This window comes from Kogia breviceps, chromosome 5, assembly GCF_026419965.1.
Source record: "Kogia breviceps isolate mKogBre1 chromosome 5, mKogBre1 haplotype 1, whole genome shotgun sequence".
Classification (NCBI taxonomy): Eukaryota; Metazoa; Chordata; class Mammalia; order Artiodactyla; family Physeteridae; genus Kogia; species Kogia breviceps.
In genome coordinates, this window is record NC_081314.1 from 19514691 (window position 1) to 19526467 (window position 11777).

At 57.9% G+C, this 11777-nt stretch overlaps 1 protein-coding gene across 4 annotated transcripts in view; it reads left to right on the forward strand.

The window, feature by feature from the left end:
• KY (kyphoscoliosis peptidase) overlaps window positions 1-11539 on the forward strand; it is a 48816-nt gene extending 37277 nt beyond the window's left edge. For all 4 annotated transcript variants that reach the window (XM_059064142.2, XM_067033751.1, XM_067033752.1 and 1 more), the window contains 3 exons: window positions 1554-1742; window positions 3046-3236; window positions 7126-11539. In XM_059064142.2, coding sequence (XP_058920125.1) covers window positions 1554-1742; window positions 3046-3236; window positions 7126-8021 — 1276 coding nt within the window. In that variant the 3' untranslated portion in view covers window positions 8022-11539. The remainder of the gene's footprint in view (window positions 1-1553; window positions 1743-3045; window positions 3237-7125) is intronic.
• Window positions 11540-11777: the final 238 nt, after the last annotated feature.

Below are 11777 nucleotides of genomic sequence, written 5' to 3' on the forward strand. Positions count from 1 at the left end.
CATAAGGAGCCTCAGCAGAGCAGGCTTGCCCCCGGCAGGAGAGGGGAGCTCAGGCCGCGTGGGCATTTGCGCGGCCCCCATGGCAAGGTGGAATCTGGTAATTAGCAGGCTCCATATTTTGCCTCACTAGATCTCTCAACAAATGGTATGTAAATAGAGATAAGTCGTATTTAATCCAATATTCTACTAATTGTTAATTAAATGGTCGTGTTTATACGAAATATTTCCCCGTTCCTATCCTGTGTGCATGGCCATTTCACCCCATTAGCCTGAGGCTCCATGGCCTCTTGTTCAGAGCAACTGAGGCTGCAGACCTGCTCCCCGAGGGACCCCAGCTGCCCGAGGCCGCTTCCCTGATTCAGGCCAGGCTGACACTCGGAGCACAGCCCCAGTTCGTGCAAGGGGAGGGCAGAGTCAGCGGGCAGCTCGTGCTGAGACCCATCCAACGGGCCGTCACAAACATCCTGGATATCACGGGTTTGGGCGTTGATTACACCAACCTTCCACAGTGAAAGGAAAGTGTCCTGAAGAAGTAGCACCTTGTTCCAACTCACACAGAGGCCCCAGAAGGGCTAGCACCGGGGGTCCCCTGCGCCAGAAGAGCTGCCATGTGGGGGCAGGGCTGCTGAAGGAGAGGGCCAGCTGGCCATGGCGAGACTCTCGGGGTGCTTGCCGTGGCCGTGGGGTGCTGCCTACAGCCCAGGTCTGGGCCTCAGTGTTCCAGCTACAAGTGCCCAGATTAGAGCTTGCTATTTGGTCCCCAGACGTGACCAACACCCATCGCCCCACCATCCAGGCCAGCTTGGTTGTGAGCAGTGGGGGAGCACACTGTCAAGGAGGTCTTGATAAAAGCTCAGGCTGACGGCTCAGCGTTTCCACTCCCGAAGTAACAGCTACAGGGGACTCTGAAACCGTGGCCAGGGCGATCAGTCGGCAAATGGCCTTAGTGCACCGTGGTGGCCCTGGCAGGGGGCCAGTCCTCCCCAGGTCAAGATGGGGACCCCGGCTGGCCTGCCCCAGGGGTCCCCGCACGGGTGTCCGTGGGCAGGATGTGGCGGTGGAGGTGGGCTCAGCTTTCTCCCGCACGCTCGCATGCAGCACCGTGCCTGACGCCCCACCCGTGGCACCTCGACCCAGCTCCCCGGCCACGTGTGTCGAGTCGAGAGCATTGGCATTGCCCTTGGTTTCCGTGTCCACCAGGCACTCCTCACTGTTGCACCACTGTCCTCCTGCGGCTGCCGGCGGAACCCTCAGGCAGGCTCTGGGGAGAGACATTCCCAAGTGCTCTGTAGAGGCTGGAGGGGGAGCAGACAGCGGGGACTGCAGCCAGGCTGCGCCGGCGGGACCAGCCAGCCCTGTGTCCCCCTGTTCCCCGGCTCTGCAGACAAAAGGCTGTGTGTGTGTGACTGGGCGAGAGGCAGGGGAAAGGACAGGCCCGGAGGGACTTCCGGACAGCAAATGCGCCTGAGGCCTGGGGCCACAGACAGACAGACTTGCGGTGCTGGACGCAGCCCCAGCAAGGAACCGCCTCTCAGAGCCCTGTCCCGCCCCAGGATCGCTGGCGTGCAGTGCATGACCGTGCCTGGCTACTCCAAGGGCTTTGGCTACCAGCCGGGGCAGAGCTTCTCTGGAGAGTTTGACCACGCCTGGAACGCCGTGTTCCTGGAGGGGAGATGGCATCTGGTGGACAGCACGTGGGGCAGCGGCCTGGTGGATTCCACCAGCTCCAAATTCACCTTCCTGTAAGTACCTCGGTTCTGCGGGGTGTCTGGTGGGTGGAGATGGAGGAGGCAGCAGGTGGAGAAGGCTGGATGGAAGGGGAAGGAGAGCTGGGGGGCCTCCGTGCGCTGCTGGCCGCTCCTAAGGACCCAGGCCTTTCTGTCACCTCACTCTCCACTGTCTAAACCCCCCCTCTGGCTCCCCAGCACTACCTCCACCCAAGCGCTAAAAGCACAGTGTTTGCCCGCAGGCCAAGTGCAAGGGAAGGCCGGGCTGAGAAGCTTCTCTGAGTGCCTGCAGGTTCCCATCAGGCCTTTGGCCGCTGACTGTGGTACAGTGGCCAGCATTCTCTCCTGCTTCTCCCAGACACCGGGGCTCCTCCTCCTGCTCTCTGGGCTGAACTCAGCTGAATCCCACCCCTGAGAAAGGGGGTCTGCTTTGTGGGAAGCGGTGCTGGGGTGTGCAGGTTCCCTGTGGCCACAGCGGGGCAGGGTGGCCTGGGTTCCGGGGGCTGCAGCGCATCTGTCTTCTGAGGCTCCGGCCTTAAGCTAAAGCCATGACACATTCGTGCTGGATCTTGATGTCCATCAGCAGCTCAGATGCCTTTTCATCCAGAAAAATGAGAGCACGGCCCCATTTGTGCAGTTACAATCCTGGCGGTCCTGCACGCGGGGCAGATACAAGCGCCTGCACAGAGCCGGTTCACGCAGGACGTGTTCAGTCACACCTCTGCTTTGCTGCATCAGCTCTGGGTGCTGCTCACCTTGGGTCGAGGGAAGGCTCGCCCATGTCGGATGAGTCCCCCGTTCTCCTCCTGATCCCCCTCACTGACCTCCAGAGAGCCGTGTCTAGGCAGCCCCAGGGACCACATCCGAGCCTCCCACCTGTACAGCTACTCCCATCAGGTCACCATGGGGACGGAGCTCGTGCGCCAGGCTTTCCCTCCCTGCCCTCCCTCCACTCCACTGGCACCTGGTCTGTGGGTCACGGCTTTGCTCCCTTCAAATCTCCTTTGGCTTTGAGAGCAGGGGCAGCCCATTCCCTGCCTGGTCACAGCCCCGCCTGGGCAGTGGCCTTCTCTTAAAAGGGGCCTCAGATCCTGTCTCACCTCCTATTTATGGAAGCAGCCACTGAGGGGGCATCTGCAGCACCCCCGTTAGGGTTGGAAATGGTGCCTCTTCCCACTGGGTAGTGGCTGGGACACCCCCCCCCAGGATACGTTAGCCCAAAGAAGGCCCCAGAGACCCCCTGTGGGCCCCCCCGCCCCTCTGCACAGCCGGGGCCTGCTCCCCCCACATGACTGCCAACCTGCTTGCCCCCCTCCAGCTACAATGAATTCTACTTCCTCACCCACCCTGCACTGTTTATCGAGGACCATTTCCCAGACAACAAGAACTGGCAACTGCTCAAGCCTCCTCAATCTCTGAGGCAGTTTGAGAATAACATGTATCACAAGAGTGAGTTCTACAACAAGGGGATGCTGAGCGCCCACCCACAGACCTCCATCATCAAAACAGGTAAGCCGGGCCCGTGGGGCTGCCCTGCCGGGGTCCAGCTCGCTGGACGCTGTATATGGGGGCTGTGCAGGGGCGACAGAGGCAGCCCAGGCCGTCAAGCCATCAGGGCAGGATGCAGCTTCAGGTCACATTTGCGGGGACAGAAGCCCCTCCCACCAACATAAACCAAGACAGGGATGCGTAGGGGGTCCGAGGTTTCCCTGGCCTGAGGGCCGCGTTCTCAGCCCGGGGTCGGGGCACCAGGGCTGGTGGGCCCGAGCTGGGGGAGTCTTTCTCAGCTCACACAGCAGGGAAAGGACTGCCTCAGACCTGGCTACACCTGCCTCCCAGCTCAGGTGCCTGACAGATGCTCCTAAACTCCTGGCAGAGAGTGTGTGTTGACCCAGCTGAGCCAGGGTCTGCGTGTCAGTGGCCTGAGCAGCTAGCGGGCGAGCGGCGGGGGTGTCCCAGGACAGGGAGCTGGGGGCTGTAGTAGGGGGGTAGCCACCGAGCTGGGCGTTGGGAGCTGGAGGAGCTCAGGCATCACGGGAGATGGGAGGCCGTGCTCCAGGAAGGACACAGCAAGGCCTCCGAAGTCTGAGCCCAAGCACCCCAGACGACGGCCGGGCTCCAGGGGTGCTGCCTGGCCTCTCAGAGCTCCCTCGCCACCTGGATGCCGGCCGGTTCTGCCCGCTGCCCTGCATCCTTCCCTCCTGAAGGCAGGACCAGCCTCTTCAGCCAACTTCCCCAGGGCTGGGCATGCAGGACCCCTGGCCGAGCTGTCCCCAAGGCCGGCCTGGACTGACCTTTGTTCCACCTCCCCACAGGGGCCACGGGCAGCCAGCTGGGTGTGTTTGGGAATCACAAGGCCTATGGAGGGCTGGGCCCAGGGGTGCCAGAGCCACAGTCAGGGCTCAGCCCAGCAGGATCAGTGCACCCCCACACTTCCTCCAAGGACTGCCTACGGGCCCCATCTCTGCCCCCGGGGGCCTGTGTGCTCCCAGGAGAGAAGGCCTGAGCTCACCTGGTGTGAGCACAGCGGGGTCTGTGGGAGGGTCTTCGGGGGACCCCCCCACCCCACATTCAGGGCTATGGGGGAGCCCACATTAGTCCCAGCTGACTTGTCTCTGCCACCTCACAGCATTCTCCTTAACTAGGCTGCTGAGCTCGGGAATACTTTTTCTAACACTACAAATACCTGGCAGCTCCTGCTGCTAAGATAACGGCGTGAAAAGCTCTCAGGAGTGTGGCTCCTCCACGTACGTCAGATGCGGACCCGCTCCAGCGGTCACAGGCCACGGGGCCACAGGGAGGAGCAGGCCAGGTCACAGCAGCGTCAAAACAGTGCCCCCAAGGGGTTTGCCTTTTCAAGAGACAGAGAAATGTAAACACTGGGTTTCTTAATATATAGTAAACCTAAAATGTGATTACATATTCATGAAGCATATTTATAGAATATTTCTTTGCTGGAGCTAGTTTTCTTAAAATTGGGGATGGGAAGAAAGCTGAGAGGAAAACGGATGTGGGCAAAAGGCAGGGAGGAGAGGGGGGAGGGCAAAGGAGGGGTGAGGGGAAGAGGAGGTCACAGGGTCCAGCTTGGTCCCCAGGGATCGCCAATCCTTTATTTCAAGTCTACCCAGCCAGTCAACTCACCTTTGCCAAGAACGCCCTGGGCCAGGCGCCCCGGCCAGGCCTGGGACATGGCAGGAAAGGAGGCAGGCAGACCCTTCTGTGTGGCGCCCGCAGGGAGGACAGACGGACGTTACACATAACCAATTCATTACTACGGTGCTAAGTTCCCTGGAGGAGATGCAGAGCCAGGAGAGAGGCTTCCAGGCAGCTCAGCCTCACCCCAGGGCATCAGGAAAGCTTTCTTTGCAGTCAGAACGTTACACTGAGGTCTTATCCAGGTTTGGGAGACACGGTATGGGGAAGAGCATGTGTGAAGGCCCTGGGACGTGAAGGGGTGTCCCCCGGTAGGAGGTGAGGGGATACTGTGTGGGCCCAAAGACGGTCCTGACTCAGGCAAGGCAGGAGGGGACAGGCCTCTCCACTGGCCTCCGGTTTGATGGTGAAGTGAGCCCCAGAGTGACCGGGTGGATATTTTCAGGAGCCCTCTGGCTGCCATGTGGAGATGCTGGGAGCGCTCCATGCATCAAAGGTGAATTGCACGGGGACCACACAGCCAACTGTGGTGCAAGATGGAGCAGGACAGGGTCCATGAGCAGCTGAGGGCTGAGACAGCTTCTGCCCTCTGAGTTGGCTTAGATTAGGAAGTGAGGGGAGAGGAGGGATTCAACCGAGAGAGGTTGATAACAAGTTTGCTGTTCTTGGTCACTTTCCTTTGGAGGTCACCAGGTCCCATGGTGGCTGGTGGCAGTGGAGAAAGAGTGTAGACAAAGAAAATAGCACGTAAGCACAAAGAATGCCACAATTAGTGTACGGGAAAGGGAAGGGATCAGGTGGTGGTCAGAGGGTGGAGAGAGGGCCAGGCTGGAGAGGGTGGTGGATGCAAGACGAGGAGAAGACTTCCAGGAGGGCATGGCCAGCGGCACAGATCATCCAAGAAAGTCACTGAACACTTGGAGAATGGGAACAGAGGCCAGATTTCAGAGAGCTGACTGGGTGGAGGGGAACTGCAGTGGGGAGGTGTTTGGGAGAGTAAGGTAGGTGAGGAGTTGGCAGTACCTGGGAAGGCAGGGAAAGTCTTCCAGATGGAGGAGCCATGAAGAAGGAAGGGGGGAGGCTGATGGAGCCCCCATCCCGGTCCTGCTGACTGTGTGGGAATTCTCACTCACTCCCAAGATGGGAGCTAGCACTGAATGCAGTAGCTGAGCAGCCTGGAGTCGGGGACCTCGTGGCTGATTAGATACGAAGTCTCAGGGACACTTGTCCTAGAGCCTGAGCATGGCTTTCTGCCTACCCAGCAAGAGCACTGGACCCCCGATTGGGGAAAGGCTACTAGGGAACATGGATCAGACACTAGTCTGTCTCCTTCCTTTGCGCCCATCCACGCACGGGACTGGGGAGGTGGCTGGGAGGAGGAGCAGGTGATCAGCTTCTGAGAGGAAGGCGAGGCTCTCAGAGAAGCCCTCCCCCTCCCTGCGGTCCTGTGAAGCAGGGAGGACCAGGTAGGGGAGTGCTGGTGGGCTGCAATAACCAGAGAACTCAGCCCCTCTCCCCGACAGCAATGACCAGGACAGAGGAAGACAGCGCTGGAGGGCAAAGGGGAGAGGCAAGGAGCAGGGAAGGTGGGTGCAGAAGACCCTGCCTGGCACTCACTGACCCCATTAGAGACGTGCAGACTGGGGTGGCGTGGGGGGGGTGCGCAGGGAGAGTGGGGGACACTCAAGGAAGCAGCTCTGCCCCTTGAGCACAGCCTCCAGGAGGGAAGCCATTCCAAGCCGTTTTTAAGGTGATGTGTTGACAATACAGCTGTGATAAGGTAAGGCCCGGATACTGGAGGAAGCAGTGTGAAAGCAAGACTTGAGACTTGGAGGCTCTCCAGCCAGGGTCTTGGGCCCTCCTTGTCCCTCGGCCCTCTCCCCTGCCCTAGAATCAGGTTGAGGCTTCGTGCAACACTCATCTGATACGAATCAAACGGGCAAGGCGAGCATATACAGCTGGGGGCAGATTTTTTTCTTGAGACCCCCTCCCACCCAGCTTGCAGCTCTTGAAGAGAATCATCTAGAGTGGGTAGGGGAGCCCTTCCCGAGGTGTGCTGCTTCCGGCTTATATTGTGTTCAGTGAGGTCACACTGGTGACTTAAAACTATCGTGGGGAAGGTATTTACACCACGGAAATGGGCAGACGCTATATGTCAGCACTTTCCCCCCCCGTTGTTAAACATTTACCAGCACATCAGCACAGGCCGGACCCCCCTCACCTGACCCCGGCTCTCTCTCCACAGCGAACGGGAAGGTCACAGTCACCATCGAGAGCTGCGCCCCGACGCTGTTCATGTTCATGCTCAACGGCAAACAAGAGCACGGGCTGCTGAGCCTCAGGAAGAACGGAATGAAGCTGGACGTGTACCCTCCGACCGTGGGCACCCACAAGCTGCAGATCTTCGCCAAGGGCAACTCGGAGATCTACAGCTCGGTGCTGGAGTACACACTCAAGTGCCACTACGCGGACATCGACGTCCGGCTGCCCGCGGAGCTGCACCAGCCCGTGGGGCCCAGCTGGTTCTCGGAGCAGATGGGCATCACGAAGCCGTCCCACACCGAGCCCGTCATCTACACCAGCGACGGGCGCTGCTCCGTCAGCTTCAGCGTGGAGGAGGGCGTCAGCGTCCTGGCATCGCTGCACGGGGACGATGGCCCCGTCACCGAGGAGACACAGCGGCGCTACATCTTCCAGCTGCAGCGGGAGAAGCGGACGGAGCTGAAAGTCCAGTTGCCCCACGCCGGCAAGTTCGCACTCAAGATCTTCGTCAAGAAGAGGCAGGAACCGGGCAACTACGTCTTCGTCTTCAATTACCTCCTGTGCTGCACCAACAGCAAGGTGAACTGGCCCGTGTTCCCCGAGAGCTTCGGCAACTGGGGGCAGGACAACGAGCTACTGGAGCCCCTGTCGGGCGTGCTGCCCGCCAACCACAACGTCCCGTTCAAACTGAAGCTGCACGGTGTCGCCGAAGCCCTGGTGAAGGGGCAGGACACGTGGCCCCTGACCCTGAACCGCGAGGGCTACTGGGAGGGCAGCTGCAGCACAGCCGGCTGCCAGGAGGTCTACGTCATGGTGCTGGAGAATGCCAACCACAACTTCTACTCCTACATCCTGAAATACAAGGTGAACGCCCAGTGAGGGCCGGGGCCCCACCACCCCCGCTCCGGGCAGTGCAGAGAGCCCCAGACACCCCTGAGTCTGCATGGAATCCCTTCTAGGCCTCTGCCTCAGTCTCCCTGCTCTGCCGTGGGAGCTGTGATGTTTGTGTTCGGGTGGCCGAGGGGACAGAGGCAAAGGCCCTTTAGAAGACAAAGGTGCTATGTAAATCTAAGGTATTGTAAACTGTACACCACTGCCCAGACGCCCCCTTCTCGTGCTAATGCTGTCGACGTTGTTACCTGGCTGGTGTGGGAAAGCAGGGATGCTGCCGGGGCCGAAAGCTTTGCCCATGAGGGGGAGAGAGAAGAGGGCGTGCTCTACGAGGCTGAGTCATCCTGAATCCTAGAGCCCCTTTCAAGGAGCATCACAGTGTTTCTCAGCAACTCCTGGACCCCAGGGGAGGCTGGACTGTCATCTTTTTCCCAGACCTGACCGCCTTCCGCATTCCCGAAGCCACTTCTTGTTCTTCCAGGGTCCGAGAAGGAAGGTGTGGAGAGGAAACTAACTGCCCCCCAGCTGACTGGGGGCTGAGGGCCTCCACAATCCCTGTGTGTGCTGGGAATGTGGCAACAGAAAAGTTCTGGGAGACTCCAAGGCCAAGAGCAGCCAGTGCCCGCTCTTGGTGTCCTGGGTAGGGGCCAGGAGGTGCAGGGATACATGGCAGCCCTGCCACCTGAGCCTAAGGATGTAAGACCTCCAACTCTGCTCTCAAAGCGAGTAATTCAGTCCACTCTGTCTAAGAGCAATTCACTCGGCCCCTCCAGGCCCTCTCAGGCCCCAGCCTGCACCCTTCACAGGAAGCCCCAGGAGGCTGCTGGGCCCTTGGGGAGCCCTGGCGATAATAAAGACTTTGGGTGAAGTAGTGAGAATGCCGCAGTGCCAACGGGCCCCCACAATAACAGGGCCCTGCCAGCCCCAAGATCCCTACCACCAAAGCCACACCTGGGGGGACCCTGACCTGTCTTGGGAGCAGTTTCTGTGCTGATCGCTATCCTATGCCCCTTCCTCCCTTTCTCAGACAAGAGAGACCCCCAGGGCCCGCCTTCCGTAGGGACAGTCCAGAGCCCCTTACTTGCTCAGGCCTGAGAAGCATCGCTGCCCAACCGGCCCTTAGCAGCACCTCGGGCCAGCGTTGCCATGGCAACAGCAGAAAGGCTGGCTCCAGCAAGGGCAGCAAGAAGGGAAGGATGGAGAGGCCCCAAGAGGCCCAGCGTGGCCACTGCAGCACCATCCCAGCACATGGAGACGCTGGAGGTGTTTCCGCCCGCCCTCCTGGCTTCTCCAGCTCTGCAGCCCCTGCCTATCAGTGCCTCAGCCCCTGAGAGCCAGCACTGCCCAGCACTCTCCTCCCCACACTGTCGCTCCAAAATGCCCAGGCTCAGCTACAGCCAGGGGGATCCTCACAGCCTCCTGTGCCTTTCTCCTCACATTTGTATATTCAACAGATGTTCGTGGAGCACTTAATAAGCACCAGGTACGGCGTCAGTTGACCTTTCACGCTGGGGCTACAGAGGCAACCAAGGGGCCCTGCCCTTGCCATCCCAGAGCTCAGGGTGGGTGGCAGCAGCCTCTCTTGCCCAGGCCTGTTTCAAGTTCCAGGCTCCTAACACTTCAGTCCATCATCCCCCTAGGATCTCTCCCCCGAAAACCCCCACTGTCACCCAGTATGGACCCGGTCCAGAGAGATGTTACTACGGGGTGCCCATCCTCCACCAGGCGGGGGGCCGTGGAACTCAACGGCAGTAAACCGTGGGGGGCCAAGCTGCCCTGGCCTGTGTCCAGCCGTCCTCTGATAGGCTCTGTCACCCAGGCATTCAGCACCGTGTCACTCATGCCTGGAAAACGCACAAAGGCCGCAGACGCAGAACCGCTGTGCACCACAACAGGGAAGCAAGGGGAGTTTTTACACCCTGCAGACAGCCTTTTCTCACCCCTTTGATTTTATGGGCTGAAAGAAATGTGCTGTGTTTCATCAAAATAATAAGTGCCTTCTATGACTCATGTCACTCCCTGGACCCAGAGCTGGCTGCTGGTCCTGCCGAGAACAACATGCATCCTTTACAAAACAATATAATTAATCTATACATTCTAGAGCACACAAAGGATGCCACCCAGAAAAATAGGAGCTGTCCCTAGACGGAGACGGAGGCCCAGCCTCTCAAAGGGCTGGGGAGCAACAGCAGCGCCCCCTGCTCATTTAAACAGGCACCCCCGCCCCTTGTAAAGACAGCTGCAGGCACAGTCAGACGACACGTGCATTTCTTCCCACTAAAGTAAAAAATACATGAAATGAAATCCAATCTTCATGAATTTTTACACGCATGCTGCTCAGGGTAGAATTCGGGGTTGCATTTCGAAGTCTTTTATTCAAATCCCTATCTTTGTTTCCCGGTCGAGGCGTTCCAGCGGCCAGCGGCATGTCACGGGCGCCCCCTGGTGCCCGATGTGCGGAGCTGCGGGCGCTGCAAATCCCCTTGAGGCTGAATCTATCGCCGAGGTTTTCACACAGAATTTGAAAAATGCAGCTGAGATGTTTATGTTAAATTCACTGAGTGCTTTCTCGTGGCTTCTCAGCGCTTCCTCGTGTATACATGGAGCACGTCGTTGCCACGCACAAGTTGTGAGGCGAGACTGGGGCCTGCCTGGCATGGTGAGACGACGTAAATGTAATAGGATTGGGGAGTATTTTGCCCGGAAATCCCGTAGGAGTGGATGGAACAGTTTGACCACACTCATTCCTGCGCCAGTGAAGGATTGGAACTGATCGAACTCAGAGAGTTTTTGCTGCAAGTCCCCAGAAGGGCATGGAGGGTCGTGGAGGATGTGGGGAGTAGGATGGGGCAAATGGGCTACAAACACAACTGCAATTAACTTCTTTTCAGCTTGTTTCGGAAGCGCCACCAGCACAGCTGGACTCCGTTTTCAATCTGATTGTGATCATTGTGTGTTCCCCATATGTTACATTGTCCCACCAGGGCGAACCCCTCACAGCCTGCTGAGATTAAAAGGAAATAAATAGATTAACTGAAGCATGAAAGATTTAGGCTAGACATAACAAAGTATTTCCTGTTGTTAAGCAGGAGGGACAAGTTGCCAAGAACGTTTGTGAAATCCTCTTCTTAAAGGACGGAAAAAACAGAAAAGTTTTCCCAGTGGTCTGGGGTCTTTGATGCCACACTAAGTGGAAGGACTAGGTTCCTTCCAAACCAGTTTAATTCTTGAAATACGCTCCATCACCCACAGCAAACGGGGACCAGAATGGTATGGTCGCCTTTGCTGTTGGCTAAGCATTCAGAGGTCGTCTGCATCTGTGACCCCCGTCAGTTTATCTGAGGTCGATCATTTCTTCTCATTTGGATGAGTAGTTGGAGCTCTGAAGAGGTGATTAGTTTTCATAACGTGTGCATTGAGTTGTGTGGGCCACTGGCTGTTGAGTATGCTTTCCCCACATTGTTGCTCGTGTTGTTTTTCAATAAAATTTATATTCATTTTTATCCAACAATGTAATTATCGATCCATTCTTATCACAGTTCTCACAAGGGGGGAAAAGAACAGGAAAGAAACATTTTCATGTTCAAAGAGAACACTAGGAAAAAAAAATCAATGTCCCAGCTATTGGAATGTGATGGTGAGATGCAAACAGAATGTCAGGCAAATAGCTATTTCACATTAAAGGAAACATAATTAGGTTAGCTCCAGCCCCTCTCCGCTTCACGTGCCTTTGAAGAACATGAA